Source organism: Cebus imitator, unplaced genomic scaffold (genome assembly GCF_001604975.1).
Source record: "Cebus imitator isolate Cc_AM_T3 unplaced genomic scaffold, Cebus_imitator-1.0 Scaffold827, whole genome shotgun sequence".
In the NCBI taxonomy this organism is placed as follows: Eukaryota; Metazoa; Chordata; class Mammalia; order Primates; family Cebidae; genus Cebus; species Cebus imitator.
Window position 1 is genome coordinate 218,435 of NW_016108142.1, and position 21,158 is coordinate 239,592.

The 21,158-nt window shown below is 35.6% G+C and overlaps 1 protein-coding gene across 1 annotated transcript in view; it reads left to right on the forward strand.

The window, feature by feature from the left end:
* The window catches only part of FAR2 (fatty acyl-CoA reductase 2), a 154,416-nt gene extending 136,396 nt beyond the window's left edge, over window positions 1-18,020 (forward strand). Inside the window, exons 5-12 of the mRNA XM_017520375.2 lie at window positions 2,192-2,369; window positions 3,723-3,767; window positions 5,537-5,655; window positions 6,392-6,459; window positions 11,518-11,689; window positions 15,164-15,293; window positions 16,531-16,658; window positions 17,568-18,020. Coding sequence (XP_017375864.1) covers window positions 2,192-2,369; window positions 3,723-3,767; window positions 5,537-5,655; window positions 6,392-6,459; window positions 11,518-11,689; window positions 15,164-15,293; window positions 16,531-16,658; window positions 17,568-17,730 — 1,003 coding nt within the window. The 3' untranslated portion in view covers window positions 17,731-18,020. The remainder of the gene's footprint in view (window positions 1-2,191; window positions 2,370-3,722; window positions 3,768-5,536; window positions 5,656-6,391; window positions 6,460-11,517; window positions 11,690-15,163; window positions 15,294-16,530; window positions 16,659-17,567) is intronic.
* Window positions 18,021-21,158: the final 3,138 nt, after the last annotated feature.

Genomic DNA, 21,158 nt, shown 5'->3' on the forward strand with positions numbered 1-21,158 from the left:
AAAAAAAAAAAAAAAAAAAAAAAAAAAATTTCTGGACTCAAATGATCCTCCTTCCTCAGCCTCCCAAAGGGCTGGGATTACAGGTTTCAGCCACTTCACTTGGCCAGAAATTACATTTTAAGACCAACTATTACGAAGATGTATGCTCACTGGTTGTTTTATTAAAAAATAAGAATGCCTTAGGTTTATTGGCTCATTTTGTTTTATCAAAGAGCTTAAATGCAGTTGTGAGTATTCCTGTTTACTCTCATGATAGCCTGAGAATTTAGAATGAATATAATTATTGCCATTTTCATAAGTACAATTGGAACGAGAAGATAAAACAGCCAAATACAAGTATAGCTGAGAGTAGCAGAGGCAAGCCATCTATAGAATATTAAAATTTCTTGCATACATGTTGTTAGAAATCTATAAAACCACAGTTTTCTAAGACAAGCAAACTCACCAAGCTTTATAAGTCCCCCACCCTCCCAAATATTATCCTTTCCATGTACCCTAAAATTAATGACAGCAACTGGTACTAGCCATGTGACATACATCCCCAGCACATTGTTGGGCTCTGATGTTTTCTAGGATTCTTTTCTTTACAGCCTTATTGAAATTAAGCTCTATTCCCTCAAGACCTGGTTTTCATAAACTGTATATTTTTGCAGGTAAGAGAGAAGGGTCTTAGGTCAGTCAATCCACTGTTGACCCACAAATGAAATGAGGTAGTGGTAGGGTTATTGTTAAGATGGAGAGCTGTCTGCATCATCCTACACTCTTTCCTAGCCGCCAGGTGACCATATAGTTAAAATATCCTAGATATTTCTATGTAATTAAAGTTGTTTTTAATTCTAGAACCCCTCAATATTTCTCTATTCAATTTAAATGAAAAGGCTCTCAGCACTAACAGAAGCAAAGCAAGAAAAATGGAAACATTACAGTCAATGCCCACATTCTACCTCAGGATCAAATGAGGCATTAAAATTGAAAGTTATGATTCTGAGTAAGTCTTATCATGTACATCTTAGTTGCTCAAAAATGTGTCATGTCAGCAAAGTGGTTACCACAATCAAAATAGTATAGTTATGTCATGTTCTATAAAATAGAAATAAATGTACCAGATTGATTAGAAAAATCACACTAGCATATTCCAGTAGCTTAATTTTTTAAAAGCTATGCTATATCCATAATTTAACCACATAGATCTGTCAGCTAGAAGAAATGTTACATATTTAATTGACAATAATTTTGTTGCTCTCTTAGAGAGGTGTCGATAGAGGTTAGGGTTATCAAATGGTTCTGACATATTTTTAAGAAAGATTAGGCTGATGCTATGGTAACTTGGTTATTCATGATACATGTTATCTTGTAAGTAGGAGTATTCAATAATCGTGATTTTGAAGCTATTTCGGAGCACTATAATCACCCCACTTGACGGACTTATGAATTTGTTGGAAATCTCTGGAGATAATTATCAAGTTATTAACCTAGACTCTAAACAGACCTTCAAAACACATTACACAGATTTGCCAAAACAGATTGTAAGTCTGCCAAAAGTAGTCACTGTGATTTGATTTTCATTGAATGAAATTTTTAAAATTTAAAGCTAAAGGCTTCAGGATCAGTGCACTGGGTTTTTATCAGACAACAGTGATTAGGGCTGCTATGGAAACACTTTGGAAGAGAGCCTCTAACTCCCTGAACATAGCATACAGTGTACTACTGGGAGAATGACTGGGACTCAAAAATGTCAAATGAATGTACTTATGAGCTTGTTGGAGAGGAAGAGGTTAAATGTAATAACCTCTAATTTATACTACTACAGTACAGATAAAGTCGTAATCAATACTGATAAATTAGTAGTAGTGCTAAAGTAGTACTACTAAAGTAGTACTAATAGCCCTATACTATTAGTAGTAATAAAGTAGTATTGGTATTGATTCTATCAGTCTACCTACTACCTACTTATCTGTTTGGATGGAAGGACATAGGATTTGACTGATAAGACTGGACTTAGCAGCGGAGAGCAAAGAGCTCATGCATGCTTTGAACAGGTACACCCTCAAACTTGGTATCATGTGACTGCTCCAAATTCCAGTACCAAGGCTGAAGGTGGAAGTTTTGTTTGTCTGTGTCTCACATTTTCCTTTTGGTTTATTGTCTAACACATGTTACTAGAATTCTTTTTACTCTGACTACCTTTTAGGTGGTTAGACGATGCTATTATTGACGAGATCACACCCAAGCTGATTGGCGATCGGCCCAATACTTACACCTACACCAAGGCCTTGGGAGAAATGGTGGTGCAGCAAGAGAGCGGGAACATGAACATCGCCATCATAAGGCCCTCTATTGTGGGAGCAACTTGGCAGGAGCCTTTCCCAGTAAGCCCACTCACCTGGATTCTGTGTTTTGCTTCCAAACTAAGGTTCTTTTAGTCCAATTACTTTCTGATGTCTTCTTATTCTCCTCAGGATTTATAGCTAAGTGCAGCCAATCAAATATGAACCCATTTCACTAGGACAAAATTCCACTTTGGGTTCAGGATTTATACATCATGTGGCTCCTCTGGCAGTTACCCTGACTGTCCTAGAGTTGGATAGAGATCTTAAATTAGCTTCTAATTATTCTAGTCTCAGAACTCCCATGGGTGATGGTTTCATATCTTGGCTTTCCCACTATAGTTTAAGCATACCAGCATGTTCTTGATGGCCAAATTGGTAGCATTGCAACTGCCAGGAGAAACGAGTTTTGAAGCTCACAGAAGGAGCTCAGTTTAGGAATACTAATTTTTTTTGTAACCTCAGCATACTGCTATGTCCTTTTGAAAGTACTTTGAATAATACCATCTTCTTCAAAGCAAGTCTGTGAAGCTTTGGGGCAGATAACTTCTAGCTCCACTACTTACTGGCAATGCAACATTTTTGAGTTGTCCCTTCCATAAAACAGGACAGATACTACTTTGGAGCGTTGATTTAATAAAACAATGTATGAGGAGTGCTTAGTCTCTAGTAAAAGGCTGGTTCCTACTAAAACACCCACTAAATATTAATCCCTTCATCTTCTCCTCTCTTCTCTTTCCTCTCCTGTTATACACACACATTTGACTTTTATACTGTAAGGTAAAGAGACATAATAAGGTCAACTGAATGGCTTGGGGCTTAGGAAACAAACTCAAAAACACATTTCCCTCTAACTGCTCTTAAACATAATCTTCTTTGTAACATCTTTAAGCAAGTCAATACATAGACACATATGCACGCATGCACACACACACACACACATATGTATATATACATATATATATACGGCATGGACTCTATAGCTGGTAAAAAAAAAAAAAAGTGAAAAGGGCCATTAGCACAAATCATGTTTTCAGTGTTCTCCTACGGAGGCTAAAATCAGGACTGAGGTGAAATATGGTTGGTGAATTGCTAACAGATCATCATATAAGGACAAGATTCAATTTAGTCCATAAGAGGTCATAAAACACTGCAAAACCATTCATGATTCCTGATATGAAAAACAATCCTGGCAAAATTTTAATTTTTGCACAGTCAAAGTGCAAAAAGTAGCAAATGCTTTGCCATTGATCTTTGAGATCTTAATATAGATAGTGTTTTTGGCTGGGGTCTCAGAGTGTTCCTGTTTGAAATTTGTTAACATTAGCCTGCAGCTGTTCCAAAGATAAAACAATTTCTGAAATGTGTAACCGATAGAAACCTTCTTTCTTTTAGGGTTGGGTTGATAATCTGAATGGACCTAGTGGACTCATTATTGCGGTATGTATAACGATGAAGAGGTAGCTCCCTGAAACGTGGTACAGGAATAGTAACAGAATTCTTAGTGCTGGCTTAGCTTCATTAATCCAAAAATACAAATGTTATTTTACTAACAGTTGAGGCATATTATTTAAATTATTCTGATTGTAATACAGAGGTAGGATGAAATTATTTTTATCCTTTGAGAATTTTTTTATCAAAAAACACGAGATAATGTGCTATCAATTACTATTTAGGAGTTTTATTTTTGAAAAGTCTTTGAGCATCAAGGATTTTTCTTTAGTTACCACAAGATGGGGGTATTTCCTCCTTTTTGCAGTTTGTAATGACATGAATTAGTACAGTGAATTGAGGATGCAATAAAAATAGTAGCTTCAAAGATTATTAAATTCTTGATTATAAAACACATATAAGAGTTTATGTGTGGATATAGAAAAGAGATATACATCAATAATTCTTAATGAATACCAGAAAGACAACTACCAATTGGAGCAAATTTTTCAAATACAAAAAATCCGTGAATATAGGCAACACTTTTGAATAATCTCTTACAAGGAGAAAAGTGGCTCTTCTAGGTAAGCAGCCCTCAATGAGCATCTCCCTGGAGTCCAGATTGACCCAGCCGAGCTGTGGGGCTTCATGGCTATCACTGAAGCACTTAGGGACTCAACCAACTTCTCTCTTTTGTACCATGAATAGGAAATCAAGGATCTAAATGAGTTTAAATCTTATTAGGGATTCAGACTGCGCTTCAGAATCTGTCTCTGTTCCTCTCAGAACTATGTTCAACATGAATTACAATACAAATATGAGACAGTGAATTATGACAGTGATGAAGACCTTCCTTCTAATTTCTGATTTTTCTAGCAGCCCCTTTCTTTCTGTATCCCACCCATCTTCAACTCTTTCTTCTAAAAAAGTTCAGTTGGGGTGAACGTTTGGTGACTTATGACATCATTATTTCAACATGATCCCAAAGTGGGTTTCATTATATGCAAAGCTGAATATTTATTTACATCTTCTAAAGCGTTCTAAATTGGTTTCTTATGTCTGAAAGAAGGGGTGCTAGTTATAAGAAAACAGAATTGAGTAATATAAGGAAGCGTTAATCATTGCAAATCAATGTTGGAAACATGCAAAGTAAAAAGAATCAATTTCATAAACTCAACAAACTAGTAACACGAATAATTCCCAATTCTTACATCTATATAACATCAGTGATCTGTGAGGTGAACTAAGATACTGAATAAAAAGTAAATAATAAGGCAATTTTTCCAAGACCCAAAAAAGTTTTTATTTTTTTCAAATAAATGTTTCTTAAATTTTAGTGCCTACTATTGCTTGTAAGTTAATAAACCCTAGGAGAAAACAAAATCAAGGAAATGGTAAACAAATAGTAATAAGAAAATTAATGGGAAATTTGTATAATCTTAATTCTTAACATATCATGAATTAGATTTTTAGATATGAAAGTTTATTATTGGTGTTTGTGAATTAACTGAGTTTAACCTCTCACAAACTTGAGGAAATTTATTCCCTAAATTAACCTGAGGAAAACTAGTAGTTCATGGATATGCTGGAGTTGCACTTGGCTGAGAAGGTAGGATGGGCTGAGGAAGTCAGACTTAGCATAAGAACCCGGTAAGCAGTGGATCAAGATTAGCTGTTTTCACTTACTGCACTAGTATAATCAGTTTGATGATACAAACCTTAGCCCCAGCTATTACTTAAGACCTGGTTTAATATTTTGTGTTCTTTTTCTTATGCAGGCTGGGAAAGGGTTTCTTCGGGCCATAAAAGCTACTCCAATGGCTGTGGCAGACTTAATTCCGGTTGATACAGTTGTCAATCTCACGCTAGCTGTAGGATGGTATACTGCAGTTCACAGGTGTGGATGCTAAAGTGGGCTTTCAAAGATTTCATGAGTGGGAGGGTGAATACATTAGGCACATTTTCCAAATATAGGCATTTCACTGTACAAGATCCCAAAGGTGAGGCAGTGTTTGTTTCAATATTTTGTAGAGTTCCTAATATGCCATCATATATGCATTGAGTTGTTTTATAAATACAGTTTGGTACTTGGCTGCTCAAAAGTAATAAAACCTTTAAATCACTTAACCATAACATTCTTAATAACCAAAAGGCTTTTCTTTCTATTCAGTAGTCTAAAATTCAGCTTTCTTTTTTAGCGCAAAGGAGATAGAAGTTGATGAAATGAGAGAATTTTTTTTTTAATTGAACTCTGGTAAATGCCAAAAGTTGAAACACTAAGTGTGGGGAAGCTTCCTGGTATAAAGATTAAAAACATAGGTTGTTCATCTATTTGGCTGTGTTAGTAAATGGTAAACAGAATTAAATTTTTTTATGTGAACTCACACATATGTGCTCCATAGTATGCCACTCCTAACATCTCTCTCTCACACACACCCACAGACACACACACACACACGCTTTTCCTAGTCTTCTTCCATTTTTCTTATTAACCCAGAGAAAGAACAAAAGATGGAAGCCTTGCATCAGATGAATTATTGAAGCCACTCTGTCTAAATATTATTTCTTCCTTATTTTTATTTCATTAGTTTTCCATTTTGTTGTATTTATCTAATTTTTATTTCGTTTTTCAGACCTAAGTCAACGTTAGTCTACCACTGTACATCTGGTAACCTCAATCCCTGCAATTGGGGCAAAATGGGTAAGTACCTATAGCCATGTAACTGCATAATTACTAGTGTCTGACACAGAGAAAAAATTGACAGTGTGTCATGGAGCTTAGAGCCTACACGGGGAGAAAGACAAAAAGTAAGTAAAAGACAAAATAATGATAAATTGTAAATGTGTGGTGGTTAACTAGAATGTACTGTGGTTACCAAGGAAAGGAGTCAGTGGGAACATATACATGATCATAAGCAGTAAGGGGTCCATAGAGATTTAAAAAACAATGATGAAACAAAGCAAAAGTTGGCAGTTATAAAGAATGTCAGTGATAAAATACGGAAATACTCCTCCCTGCTGGAGCAGCAGCTCCTACACACACCCCTTCCCTTCTTGATAATGTCACTGAGAATGCAATATGATCAGTGATCAATGAGATTTAGAAAAGTCAGGTGATGTTATTCCTTTGTTATTAAGTCTGTCATACTGATCATTAATTTATGCAGCTTGTCTCTCTTGGGTGTGCAGTAACCATCCTACTAGTGATTTGTAAAAGTGAATAGGAATCACTATGGGAGAAATAAAAATAACATCCAGATTCCTTGAACCCTGGGACCAAGGTTTTGGGCGTTGCTAAGGAAACCATATTTTTAATAAGCATCTAGATGATTCTTGATGCTTGTTGAAACCCACTTTGAGAAATCCTTTACTGTACACATGATTGATTTGTCTGAATGTAAAGGATTGGATCTGTTCAATATATAAAAACCATGGAAATAGATTTGAGTACAACTTAAACATCTAATTATGGTAGAAGGTAAAAGCAGGGAGTTTGGCTATTCTGTAGGATTTCTTAGTACTTACTAATGCACCCCTTCTTTCCCTGTTACATAGGTTAACACTATTCCTTACACATTCCAATGGTAAGCCATAGTACTTCACTGAGTGTTCTATTGCAGAGCAGCTAGAGGCTATGGCTCATTTATAATAGGCTTTGAATTGAAAAATGCTTTTCCAAGAATGAAAAACACTTGGCATACAGGTATTTTCCTCTACTCCTCTTACACATATAGCAAACATTTTTGGCTGATACTACATTGTTTCTCCCTGTGTCAAGGCTCTGTTCTAGATTCCCATCTAATACAGCATCTGGAAGCTATTACTAATTAATTTGGTGTTGCATACAAATTGAACTCATTTGTGTTTCCTATCAGGGCTCTTAGGAGGGCTTCCTATTAGTAGCAGTAGCGACGTGATAGGATGTTGAACATACATAGCCTTAGGTGACATTACAAGGAGTGATAGACAGCTGGGTGGGTGAACATGGGCTATCTCTCCATAGAATTGTCTCCATTAATGTCCCTTGAGAAGAGTTTTTAATCTCCTGCATACAGGTCTTAAGCATCTTTTATCAGATTTATACCTAGGGCCTAGGTAATTTACACATTTTTTTTTACTAATTTAAATGTTTTATGTAAAAACATGTTTTATAATTTTTTGTGAACAGTGTCAAATGCAGTTGATTTTCACATATTGACTCTTTAGCCATCTTGCTAAACTTATTGCTAGAAACTGTACATAATTTCCTCTTGGTTTTCTACGTAGACAGTTACTTAATCTGCAAAAATATGAGTATTACTCATATCTTTTCAAGCCTTAAGTCTTTATATCTCTTGTTGAACTTCTAATACAATGGTGAATAAAAATGGCAATAGTACATATTGTTGTCTTGCTGCTAATTTTCGGCAGAAGGCTTCAAATTTTAAACTATCCTGCCATGTTTAGGATAAACCCAAGTTGGTCATACCATGTTATCTTTTTTATATTTTGTTTAATTCAGTTTGCTAATAATATGTTTCCCTTGTTTTTTCAATTCTCTGGAAGTATTTGTATAATATTGGAGCAATCTATTCCTTGGAACTTGGTAAAATTACCTATAAATTATCTTTCTAATTTTGTGAGAGGATTTTTTATTGCTTCAATTTCTTCAATAGTTAAAGAATTTTGCAGGCTTTCAGTTTCTGCTGGAATCAGTTTTAGTAAATTTTACTTATCTCTTTTTCTAAGAATTTGTTTTAAAATATATTCACATAAAATTTTTCATATTAATATTTTTGTCCTAAACTGTATCTGTAATTGTGTTTCTCTTTTAATTCATAATATTTGTGTGTCTGGAGGGTTTATTATTTTTTTTTCAAAGAACCAATTTCTTCTGGCTTTATCGACTCTTATTATGTTGCATTGTTTTTCTGTTGCATTGATGTATTGCCTTATCTCTATTTTCCCCTTCCTCTTGTTTTATTTTTTTTTCTTCTCTTTAACTTAGAAACATAGCTCACAAATATGCAGCTTTTCTAATACATGCATTTATGGCTTTATTTTTCCCTGAAATGACACTTTGGCTGTATCCCACACATTTTGTTGTATAATGTTTATGTTATCATTCCTCTCTAAGCATTAACCATTTTTCATTTAAATCCTTCTTTGACCTATGAGGATTTAGAAGTACAGTTTTCAATTGCCAAATTGAATTTTCTTCATGTGCATTAGTTTCTACTTGTCTTCAGATTGGAAAGATAGTAGCTTAATGGTTAAAAGTCTTGGGCGTTAAGATCTTACAGACTTGGATTCAAATCATACCGCATTCATTCACTCCTGTATTTATTAAATAGGCATTATTCTCGTTCTGAGGATATATCACTAAACAGAAATCCATGCCCACATAAATATTATATGCTGGTATGGGTCCTACCATTTAGTAGACTCCACTACTTACTAGTTATATCAACTTGAAAACATCACTCAGTTTCTCCCTATAGATCAACTTCTTTTCTGTCAATGAAAATAATAATTATTCTATTCCAAGGAGCTCTTGGGAGGGTTTAATAAGATAAAGTGCTAAGCACAGTGATTAGAATGGTGGACATTTCAGTAAATTCTTGCTATTACCATTTGGACAGCTCACTCAGAAAACCTTTACTAACCCAGCCTCACCCATCCCCTTCCTGGCACCCAGACAGAGCTAGATGCTTCTTTTATCTTCCTCTAGAGCACACTGTACTGATCTCTAGCAGAATACTCAGGCAAAATATGTAATTCCGAATTGTCCACATCTCCTACCAGATTGCCAATTCTTTAATAGACAGGGAATATATCATATATATATTTTTTACCTCGGCACCTACCACAGTGCCTGGCAAATGTTAAATGCTTAATAAATATATTTGTAATGACTAATGGAAGGATTGGTATAGATTTAGGAAATGGAAAGTAATTGTATGTTGCTATTTATTTGTCAAAAACATATTTCTTGGGTGCTGATTACCTGCCAACCACTTTTCAAGGTACTATATAGGTTGAAACAAAACAGACATAATTTTGTTATGGTATATAAATCTTAGAAAGGAGAAATATACATCAGATATGGTTGAGTGATTGCAGAAAAATAAAACAGACTAAAGAAGTAAATAGTGATGTGGGAAGGCTGCTATTTTATGTGATGGCCAAGGAAAGTCTCTCTGATAAGGTGTCATCTTAGCTGAGACCTGAAAGAAGTGAGGGGGCAGATTGGAGGGACATGTGGAGGAAGTATTCCAAGGTGAAGAAACGATAAATGCTACAGCTCTTTAATCATATTCAAGGGCGGCAAGGAGGCCAGTGTGGCTACAGGGGAAGCACCGACAGGGAGAATGGTAGGAGACAAAATCAGAGTGGTGGGCACAGAGAGTGAGGATACAGATAGTGCAAGACCTTTTAGACCATGGCGTTGCCCCTAATGAGATGTGATTCCACTGAAGGGCTCTGAATGGAGAAATACCTATAATATACTCTGAGTTACATTTTACAGGAATCACTCTGCTACATGGAGGTCAGACTATAGGGGTGCAAAGGTAGTGGCAGAGACCACTTAGGACAGTACTGAGACACTCCAGGCTACATTAGGGGTTTGGATCAGAGAGACAGCAGGTGGAAATTATGATTCTCAGTATTTTTCAAACACTGAGCTGATAGATTTTGTTCAATTGTGTGTGAGTTGTTAAAGAAAGAGAAGAACCAAGGATGACCCTAAAGATTTTGCCTGAACTACTATAAAAATTGAATTAACATTTGGTTAGAGGTATAAGATTGAAGAAGAAACAAGTTTGTATATGTATTGGGAAGGGGGTGGTTGGTAGTGGGAATATCAGGAGGCCAATTTTAGAGCTGTTAAATGTGAACGTCTATTACACATCCCTAGGGAAATGTTGAACAGGTTATATTGATATATAGATCAGAATGTCAGCGTTGACATCAGAATCTCTTAGGCTATCAACCTGTGCATAGCTTTTGGTCATGCACATAACCAAATGTTTTAATAATGCCACGTATGTTTTTATAAGTGCCTGTGGACCAGATGATCGTGATTCTTGCGACTCTTCTCTATGTAGGATCTATATTTTCAGATAAATTTTTAGGCATATGCTTTGAAAAAAACCTACATACATTAAATAAAATTGAATTCAAATGAGTATCTTTTGGAAAGAACTACTGAACTCACAAATGTACATTTAAGCCTAATCAAAGTAATAATATAAAAAGAAAAATACTATTAGGAATAAAACCCTGGATACCAGAGTGGACAATTGAGTCTAACATATTCCCAGAGAAGTATTAAAGTAAATTAACACAAGGAAATCTTACCTTTAGAATCTTTGACTTAAACCTTTAATAAAGGTTCAAATAAATGTTAAGAAACTTTCCAAATGGTTCTAAAAGTAATGGTCCAGCCAGGGAAATAAGGTCTCTAGCCTCTGTCTTGGGGCTTTCAGAATAGACTAGATAACCTTAGAATTAAATGCAGATTTACATTTTTCTGAACAGTACCTCCTTGTATTGACTACAAGTCTTTCCCCAATAATTTGTTTTAGAGTAAATGTTTCAAATAAAGGATCCAGTTCTCAACCCATTCACATTGTTTCGGTTTGCAGGGAACCACTTGCCCACATTGATTCTTGACTCTACACAGCAAATCCTTCTTTATTATTTTGACCCATTAGAAATGCCTTCCACTATGATGGGCCTATATTCTCCTCTAGCACTTACTCTCTTTTTTCCCTAGGTTTCCAAGTCTTGGCAACCTTTGAAAAAATCCCACTTGAGAGAGCTTTCAGGAGGCCATATGCTGATTTTACCACCAACAACTTCACAACCCAGTACAGGAATGCAGTCAGCCACCGGGCCCCTGCCATCATCTATGACTTCTATCTGCGGCTCACTGGAAGGAAGCCCAGGTGAGAAGCTGAGTCAATGGCTCTGAGAGTGTCACTGTATGGGAGATTAAGGCCCTCAAATCTTTAGTGCTTCCTTCAGTGGAGGATTAAAGGAGACAATTGACTCTTACCCATATATATGGATTGAACACACCTAATCTGAAAATCCAAAATCTGAAATTCTCCAAAATCCAAAATATTTTGAGTGCTGATATGATGCCACAAGTGGAAAATTCCACACACCTTAACCTCATGTGATGGGTCACAGTCAAAATACATTCAAAACTGTTTCATGCATAAAATCATTTAAAGTATAAGATTACCTTGAGGCTATGTGTATATGGCTAAGTGTGTATGAAATAGAAATGAGTTTTCCCTTTAGACATGGGTCCCATCCCAAGACATCTCATTACATATATGCAAATATTCTAAAATCTGAAAACAAAACCGAAAACATTTCTGGCCCAAGCATTTCAGATGAAGGATACTCAACCTGTATAAGTTTTGAACAAACCAAGCAGTCATAGTGAGAAGCCACAAAAGACATTAAAAATGCTCCAGCACAATAAAGGAAGGTAAATGTTAAAGAACTTGCTTGATGAATTCAGCAAGTAATCATTCACACTAAAAGAAAAGCAACTGAGACTCTATCACTAGGGTTTTCCGAATAGGTAGGTAATCTTAAATATACAATAATGATGGCCAACCTTACTGACTGGGAGCTTACTGTGGCAATCATGGGGCTAAGGATGATGCATGATGGTCCCTTTTTCATTGTCACAGCTACCCAGGGAAGATATTTTCATCATCCCAATTTTACAAATGGGGAAATAGAAGCTAAGGAAAGAATCTGAAGTAGTCTCAAAGGAAGTGACAGGAAGGATGTGGGGAAAGCTGTCTCAAAGTCAGTATTTGGAACCAGATTTACTGCCACCTAGAGATGAGTGAAGAAATTAGAGGGAATACAGTATGCTGATGTGAAGGCAGCTGTCACCACCTAGCTGTGTGGCATAGGATATATCCCTTTATCTGTCTCGCTGGAATAATATTATGTCAGAGGAATCATTATTATAATTGCCTAAGGCAATTTTTGTGATCAAGAATCAGAAGTATGAACCTCTGTGCTAGCCGCTTGATAAGGGAGGAAGCCTTCTTCATTGCATTTAATTATCATCTTTATTAGCAATGCAAATGACTAAAACTTAGTGTAGAATTTATCTAAATTTTTAGAGACCTCATTTGGAGCTCATAACTCAAGTTCTTGAGCAAGGTGAAAAGGAAACATTGTGATTATACGGAAAATATTTGTATGAGGCTTACTAAATAAAGATAGAAAAAGAAAAACAAAACAAATATTGTAGGTAGAAATGCTAAGGTTTTAAAATATGTCAGGATTAGAAGGCGGCCTGGATAAAGAATAAAGTTCAGTTAGGAAAAAAGACAAACACAGAAGGAAGAGACACAACAAAAATCCAAATGTATTTTGTGAGAAGTCAAACAGTAATATTTGTTGGTTTGTTGTGTGGTATGTATTTTAGCAATAATCTTTATGGCAGAAAAAGCTAAAATCCTTCTAGACCTTTTCCTTCTCCAGATGTGCTTATATATACTCTTCTATGCTTTTATATCCATATATCGACATATTGCATATATGGACATAGTTTGCTTTGCAGTAGGGGCGTATGTGTATATAAATCAGTCACGTGTATTTAACAACTTTTTCCACTAATTTTCCACGAAAATCTAAGTCATTCTGCCCAGTGTTTTTTTTTTTTTTTTTTTTTTTTTTTTTTTTAAAAAAGCTTGTTTTTTTTTTTTTTTTTTTTTTTTTTTTTTTACTGTAAACAACGGGGCAATGAATATCATGGTGCCTGCCCCTTTGTAGAATGTACCTCTGTGTTCAGGAGAGGATGCTGAGGAGTGAGGCTGCTGGATTAAAGGGTATGTGGATTTTGTGACTACTGCCAGGTGATCCTCCCTAAAGGAAGACTGTCAATTGGCACTGTCACAACAGTGTATGAGGGGTACAAACCAATATATCTTACATTCATTCATATTTTTAAAATGGAACCCTATTAAGGTGCTTGTATCAAGCCACAATGATGTCTACCTCATGCCTAAGAAATCTCCTATAATACAGTGAGAGAAATATCTTATGACTCATTAGGTTCATGGGCATTATCTTTTACGAGAAGTAAGCCCAAACCCCACAACAGCATCATAGGTAATTACTGAGTCAACTACAGTAATCACTATTATCAAGATGGGGTTAACTAAAAATCAAGTGGTTTACAGGCCAAAGGTGACTTGTAGCTAAAAGACCTAGGTGGGCCATTAGCTATGGGACCTTGAGCACAACCTCCCTGTAAAATGGGGATGCATAATACAAATCCTGACTCTCTATCAGCCATATTGTTAGGATCAAGTAAAATTATATATGAAAGTTTTTGTAAATTGTTTTAAAGTTGGGAGGTGCACAAAGATGATCTGGTCCAAGTCCTGACCGCGAGATTGGACAGTGAGGTTCATCTTGCGTAATGGTTTACAGGGGTAGTGAGAATACACAGCACAGGTTTTTTGAGGTCAGTTAAAACTGGGTTGGAATTTGACTTTGACACTTTATCTTAAGCTCATGTTACTCATTTCTAAAACTGCAGACTTACCTAACAAGATGATATCGAAATTAGCAGAGGGAATACTTTGTAAAAGTATGGGGCTGTGCCTAATACAGAATAGGTTATCAACATGAAGTTATTTTATCTTTTTAAATCTCCACTATGACTGACAACTGCTTTGGTTCACCAAACAATATTATAGTCTACACTTCTGCCCAAAAGTTATATACTAAGGCCTCAGATCCTATCAATTTTTAAAAATACAAGAACGTACAATAAAGATGAGAAATAAGGCCAAGTGTAATGGCTCACGCCTATAATCCCAGCACTTTGGGAGGCCAAGGCAGGTGGCTCCCTTGAGCCCAGAAGTTCAAGACCAACCTGGGCAACATGGCAAAACGCTGTTTACAAAAAATACAAAAAATTAGCTGGGCCCCACTGTGCTCCAGCCTGGGCAACACAGTAAGACCCTGTCTCACAAAAAAAATAAAAGATGAGAAATAAGTTTTGTAATTGTCTACAACAGAATTCAAAAAATGAACAGTATGTCGTTGAAGCTGAATAGTTGGCTAACTTTTAAAATAGGTTTGCTATTCTTGAGAAATAGGTGTTAGAAAAGAGAAAGAGGAGTGTGGTAGTATTAAATGTGGAATCAAACAAGCACCTTTAGGTCCAGCCCTTTTCCTTTTCTGTTGAATCAACAGAGAGTTAATGTGAAAGCGGGAAAAAAGAATACAAATTTTAATGAAGAATGGGAGAAAGAGACAGGGATAATTTTTGCATTTTGTTAAAAATAATTTCTCATACATCTCTGTAGAGTGACAGGGAAGCAGCCATCTGTGGTGTGCTGGTATTTACTTCTATCTGATGGTTATCTCAGGATGACAAAGGTCATGAATCGGCTTTTAAGAACTGTTTCCATGATGGAGTATTTCATCAACCGGAGTTGGGAATGGAGCACATACAATACAGAAATGCTGATGTCTGAGCTGAGTCCTGAAGACCAGAGAGTAAGTATTGCACTGACGTAAGCAACAGGAAAATGCTTCTCACTTGGAATTTAGAATTATTTGATTTGGAAAGCTGATGGATGAATAAAGGACATTTTGGTTATAGACACAGATTTTGTTTTGCTTTGTTTTTTAAGAAAATCAGTCAATGCTATCAACACCACCATAGGAAACAAATTTAATGTAAGTAAGAAACATAGGTTTTTGGACTTTGGTTAAATCTTTACTGCTGATCTGCCAACATGTTTTATCTACTGCACTTCAATCGTTTTCTCACTCCTTGGTAGTTACCATTTCTACAAACCCTCAGTACCTCTGGGTAGCTGTGTTCTTCCCTTATCTGCCACAGTATATGACTTCAATGAAAAATAATGATTTTATTTGTTCATAAACTCTATCATCCACTATTCTTGTCCAGTCAAAATTGTTCTGCCTCTCCCAGCTACAGTTCCTTCCTTAACTTGCTAAAGCTAATCCCTACACCTGTGCACTCTGCCTCCTCTCAGACTTCCCTCCATCAGTGCTGTGTCATCAATCTTCCTTCCTATAGTATTTCTCTACAACAGTTCAGACTTTTACTTCTCAAGACAGGCCTTCAGTTTAATTCCTTAGCATCAGCACCACTTATTTCTTTAACTTCTTGACAGTAACAAAGGATAAGTCCTAAAATCTTTGCATATTCTGAAATTCACAAAAATCACTCCTTTTTTCTTCCACTACCAGTCACTCTCTTTTTAAATATAAATTCTGCTAACTTACTCCTTAAGGCTTTGCTTCCCTAAGTTTAATCTGTGTAATGAAGTGGTAATTCTGTAGGAAAGGACGGCAGGACGAGGGGATAACACCCAAATCTAAGAAGAAAGGGAAAGCTGCATCATTGGTGTTTTGGTCACTAACATATTATTCCATCACTCTTTAAAATAATTACTCCTTGATTAGTTGAGATATATACCAAGCCAGCCATAAGCTTTCAAGCTATGTAATACTATTTCCTTTAAATCTCCCTTAGAAGAAATAAAGTGTTTGTGCTTGATCCATGTTTAAATATTCCTATGTAAATAGTAATCCATATTACAGTACCTTTGAAATCACAGCTCAAATAATCTCTCCTTTGGAGAGGTTCAACCTATGTCTCCCAGGTTGAATATCACTCATCTATGTAAAAGAAACCTCAAGTGGACAAAGTGACTGTCTGGCACTGCGGTTCTGGCAATCTATCATGTCTCTTGTCTCTCAGGTATTCAACTTTGATGTGCGCCAGTTGAACTGGTTGGAATACATTGAAAATTATGTTTTGGGAGTTAAAAAATACTTGTTGAAAGAGGATATGGCTGGGATTCCAGAAGCAAAGCAACACTTAAAAAGGTAAGTATAATCAGTCAGCTAATATTTATTGAGCACCTACTGTGCATCCAATTTTATACCAGACATACCATTTGTGCAGAGAAGAATAATGAACATTTCTTGAGCATTTACTACATGACAGGTCCTGTACTCTATACTCTGCCCTGTAACAAAGTTTCATTTAGACTTTACCACACCTCTATGAAACAGGTATTACTTTTGTTATCCCATTTTTATCAAACAGATATTTAGGTTTAAACACAGCAAATAACTTGTCCATGGTAATGCACAGTAAGTCTAGGCGCCAGATTTGAACTCAAGTTTGTTTCTACTACCACACTCTGTCATAATGGGATATAAATACCCAACAGGCAGGGACCTAATTATGGTATTTAACCTAGAAAAAAAGTCACTCTTCAGTTTTTTCAACTTTCTTAAATTTCTTTTGGTCATGATTCCTGAGGGACAAAGACTTCTAGCACTCTGGTATAATCCTGGTAGAAGCAGGGGATCTGTAGTGCAGAGATGGTAAGGATGGAAAAGTAGCTTGCAAAACAGGAAGAAAGAACCTTGAATAGCAAGCTAAGAACTTTAGAATTTACCTTTTAATGAACAAGAACCAGTGAAGATTTATGATGTGCTAACATGATCAAAGTATATTTACAAGATTATGCTAGTCATGCTTGTAAATAGCTTCAAATAGAGAGAGCTGCAAGAGAAAGTAGTTAGGGAAATATGGTAGAAATCTGACTGTTCAGCAAGAATGCTGTAGAAATGAGATGCAAAAACCAAAAGGCCAAGTTATGCCACATACTCTGAGCACTTCATAGATACTGGCCAGTCTTAGCCAGGAAAACACATATTTATCTTCCGATAACGTGGTTGGCTATCTGGTAATTTTAATTTTGGTTATGTCTGTCTGTTCCCTAGGCTCCGAAATATTCACTACCTCTTTAATACTGCCCTCTTCCTTATCGCCTGGCGCCTTCTCATTGCAAGATCTCAGATGGCTCGGAATGTCTGGTTCTTCATTGTAAGCTTCTGTTATAAATTCCTCTCCTACTTTAGGGCATCCAGCACGCTCAAGGTTTAAGAACATGTTGTCATCGCTTTTATCTGGAACCTCTCAGATACCTCTAAAACAGCAAACTGTGATTCTCAAGATTAGAAAGTAGCAAGGAATATGCCCAAATTGTCAGATGTCACATATGCTGTCATGTATTTGTCCCTATTCCTTAACTATATATTTTTATTTCAGTGAGAGAAGGAAAGTTGTAAACTAGCCCATAATCATATATATTTTAGGGAAAACAAACCCACATTGTTTCCTAACATTCTATTTTATGCCCTTGCGTATTAAAATGAAAGTACTCCCACTTTTCTATATTTAGCTTTTTTTTCTCCCTGAGAAGATTCATTTAAACTCAGTAAATATGGAAAGATGCATGGCAGAAGCTGAAATGAGCTCAAACAGTACTAACCTTGGAACCATTCTGGGGTACCCAACAGAACAATTTAAAATCAAGATGAGTAGAAGAAGAATGGTCTCAGTGTCCTAAAAAATGCAGTAAGAAAAATAATTCCTCACTGAAAATGTCTCTCTTTCCTTTCCATGTTAAACCTTGGAGACCTGGTTGAGGGGTGGGGGAATTAGAAAAGCAGGTTCATACTTAACATTTTTCTTAACTATATTTACTTCTTAGACTTAAAAAGGAACAAGAAGTGTAAATAAATATGTACAGAGTGATGGATTAAGCACACTTGCATTGAGGACTCTAGTGTATTATGCTTTTAAGTCAAAATTAATAGCTTCCGAAATTTGAATTTGACAACTATTATTTCTAAGTCTTTTTAAACCCCAATTTTCCTGGTAACCTTCTTTCAAGAGTCCCCTTCTCCTCAAAGTGGTCAAACTCTTTATATTTAAGCTTTTTCCACTCAGGCCTCAGTTAGAGTGGTTAACAGGGAGAGGGATGGTCCCATTTGATCTTTGCCACTGAGCAAAACAAAATTTCAAATAAACTTTTAAACGGTAGCTTTAGTCTTCTTGTATAAAGTGGGGAAGATTACACTTATGTGATCACCAAAGGATTTACTAGTATCTTGATCATTCCAGTTGCACAATGTTAACTGTACAACGCACAGCGGAAAAGTGAATAGACTTCACTAAGTGACTCTAAGTCTAGAAAATAGGTTGTTTTCTTAAAAATATTTTGTGTATAATGCAAACTAATTAGTAAAAACTATATATATTCCCCAATTCCTATAGTAATCATGTAACTGCTACTCCAACTTTTCTCATACTTGAGAGATGAGTATATGTTGGATTGCAGCATTTCTTCATGTTAAAAACATGGAATATTATTTATATATAGTATTTAGGACCTAAACAACTAAAATTAGTCACTACACAACTAGTTGAAAACAACACAGGCATAAAATATTAACAAAGAATGGCAGTTATATTTATGCTCACTTTCTGGAATAACTGGGTAATATTCAGAAAGGCACATTGAGGTATTTAAAGTGTATGAGGCCTTAGGTCAGTATCTAGCCCAGTATTACTTGAGATTCTCCTGAAGTCCATATAAAGGGCATTTTGGAGGAACTCTTCTGGGCAATATCTTCCCCAATCTCATTTAAATTCTGGGAACTACTTTTCATAGCAGATAACCTGGCTCTGAAACTAAACACCTGGTGATCCTTAGTGTGAGATGTCTATGATACTTTCAAGTTATATCAAGTAAGATACAAGCTACAGATATGGCAAAAATATGAAATCAAGATATAGCTCAGTGGAATTGGATTAAAACATATAGTTCTAAGAATTCACTTTTGATTGTATGTTTCACCAATTCAATAACTCCACGAATCAAGTATTCACATTTTGACTTTTGATTAAATAAAAATTTGAATTAAAATTCTTCCCCTGTTCTAGTGTTGTGTCTTTAACTGCTGACTATTGCAGCACTTCTCTCTCCTTTACACCCAATGCACCACACCCTGGAAAAAGGAAATCACTTCCAAAGAACTCTTTCCACCAAATCATACCACAGGAATAACTATCAGATGAATATAAATTAACATATAGGTATATAATACTTCTTTTTCTAACACCATTAATAAGGTTATTTTGACACGAGTATTCTATTTGTGGCATCAAAGAAATGACACAAAGTTCTCTTGTGATAATTGGGCAGGAAAAGCAGGTATCTGTATGAAAGACAATCTCTAGCATTTACTCTGAGGTAGTAAATTTCACATCAAGACAAATTAGCAATTATTTGAATGCCTAATATAAACAAAGCAATGGGAAAGAACCTTCTACTTCAGGGAAAACGAGGATGGAAAGTACAAAGATAAGGTACCTTTGCTTCAAAAGAAGTTTTGGCAATCCCTATATTCTACACCCACAAGATACCTGATACAGTATCAAGTATTACAGAGTTGAAGAATCATTGCCTGAGGCAACTAATACTAGAAAAAGTTGAGGCAAATGGGCACACAATTCAGAAAAACAATTGCAGTTTTCAACTAACATCATTACTTCCATTTAACACCTCATTTAATTAACTTAGTATCTCAAGAAAAAGACTGGTCTAATAATGCCCAAATAGCGTGCTATCTTACAATAAACATAAAGTGATCAGCCTAGTTTCCAAAAACATCAATAATTTTCCAAGTTCACAAGAGTCACTTGTAAATTTCCACATGGCTACTTTTCTAGATTCTGATATTGTCTGGGAACATAAGCAACTGCTATTCTAATAATGTCTGGGAACATAAGCAACTGCCTCTAGTAAGAAGTAATGATTCTCAAATGCCCACATAAAGGTGTGAAAAATGCTCACTGCCTAGGTCACTTAAAAACTATTTTTAAAAAAATTATGACTAGCAATTGCTGGTTTTCAGATGCAACTGGTTTGAGAGACAGTAGTGCCCTGCAAAGGGAGATACTACTGTGGCAAGAGAAACTTAAGTAGCCACAAACACCTTTTCTGATACACACATATTTTAGACTTGTCCCTACTTTATTTCAAATACTGATTCCAACCTGGAACTGCAAAAGTGACAGGAAATGTGATATGGCAGTTTGGGTCAATTCCAGAAAAATACCTTAAAGACAGTAAACTACAGTACAAGAAGTCATCAAATTGATTTGCATAACTGCTTGAAAACAAAATACAAAGCATTTATTAGTTATGAGCTGTTGTTGAAGGTCTGCTTTAGTATGTAGCTTTCATTAATGTATACTTTTCCTCATGCTTTCTTGTCCTTAATAGTTTTCCTTAAGATTATTAAAATAGTATAAACGAGATATATTTGGAAAAATTAACCTAACTCCACATAAAATATTTGGACTTGCCAAAACTATTTAAATGTTTCACTGCTTGAAATTACGTGTTCACAGGCTTATACACGTAATTTTGAATTAACTACTCAATTTTCATCACTTTTTCATCTTTGAGAAATATAAAATAAACCCTGTATCATATAGCAATTTAGTGCCATATAGAAAAA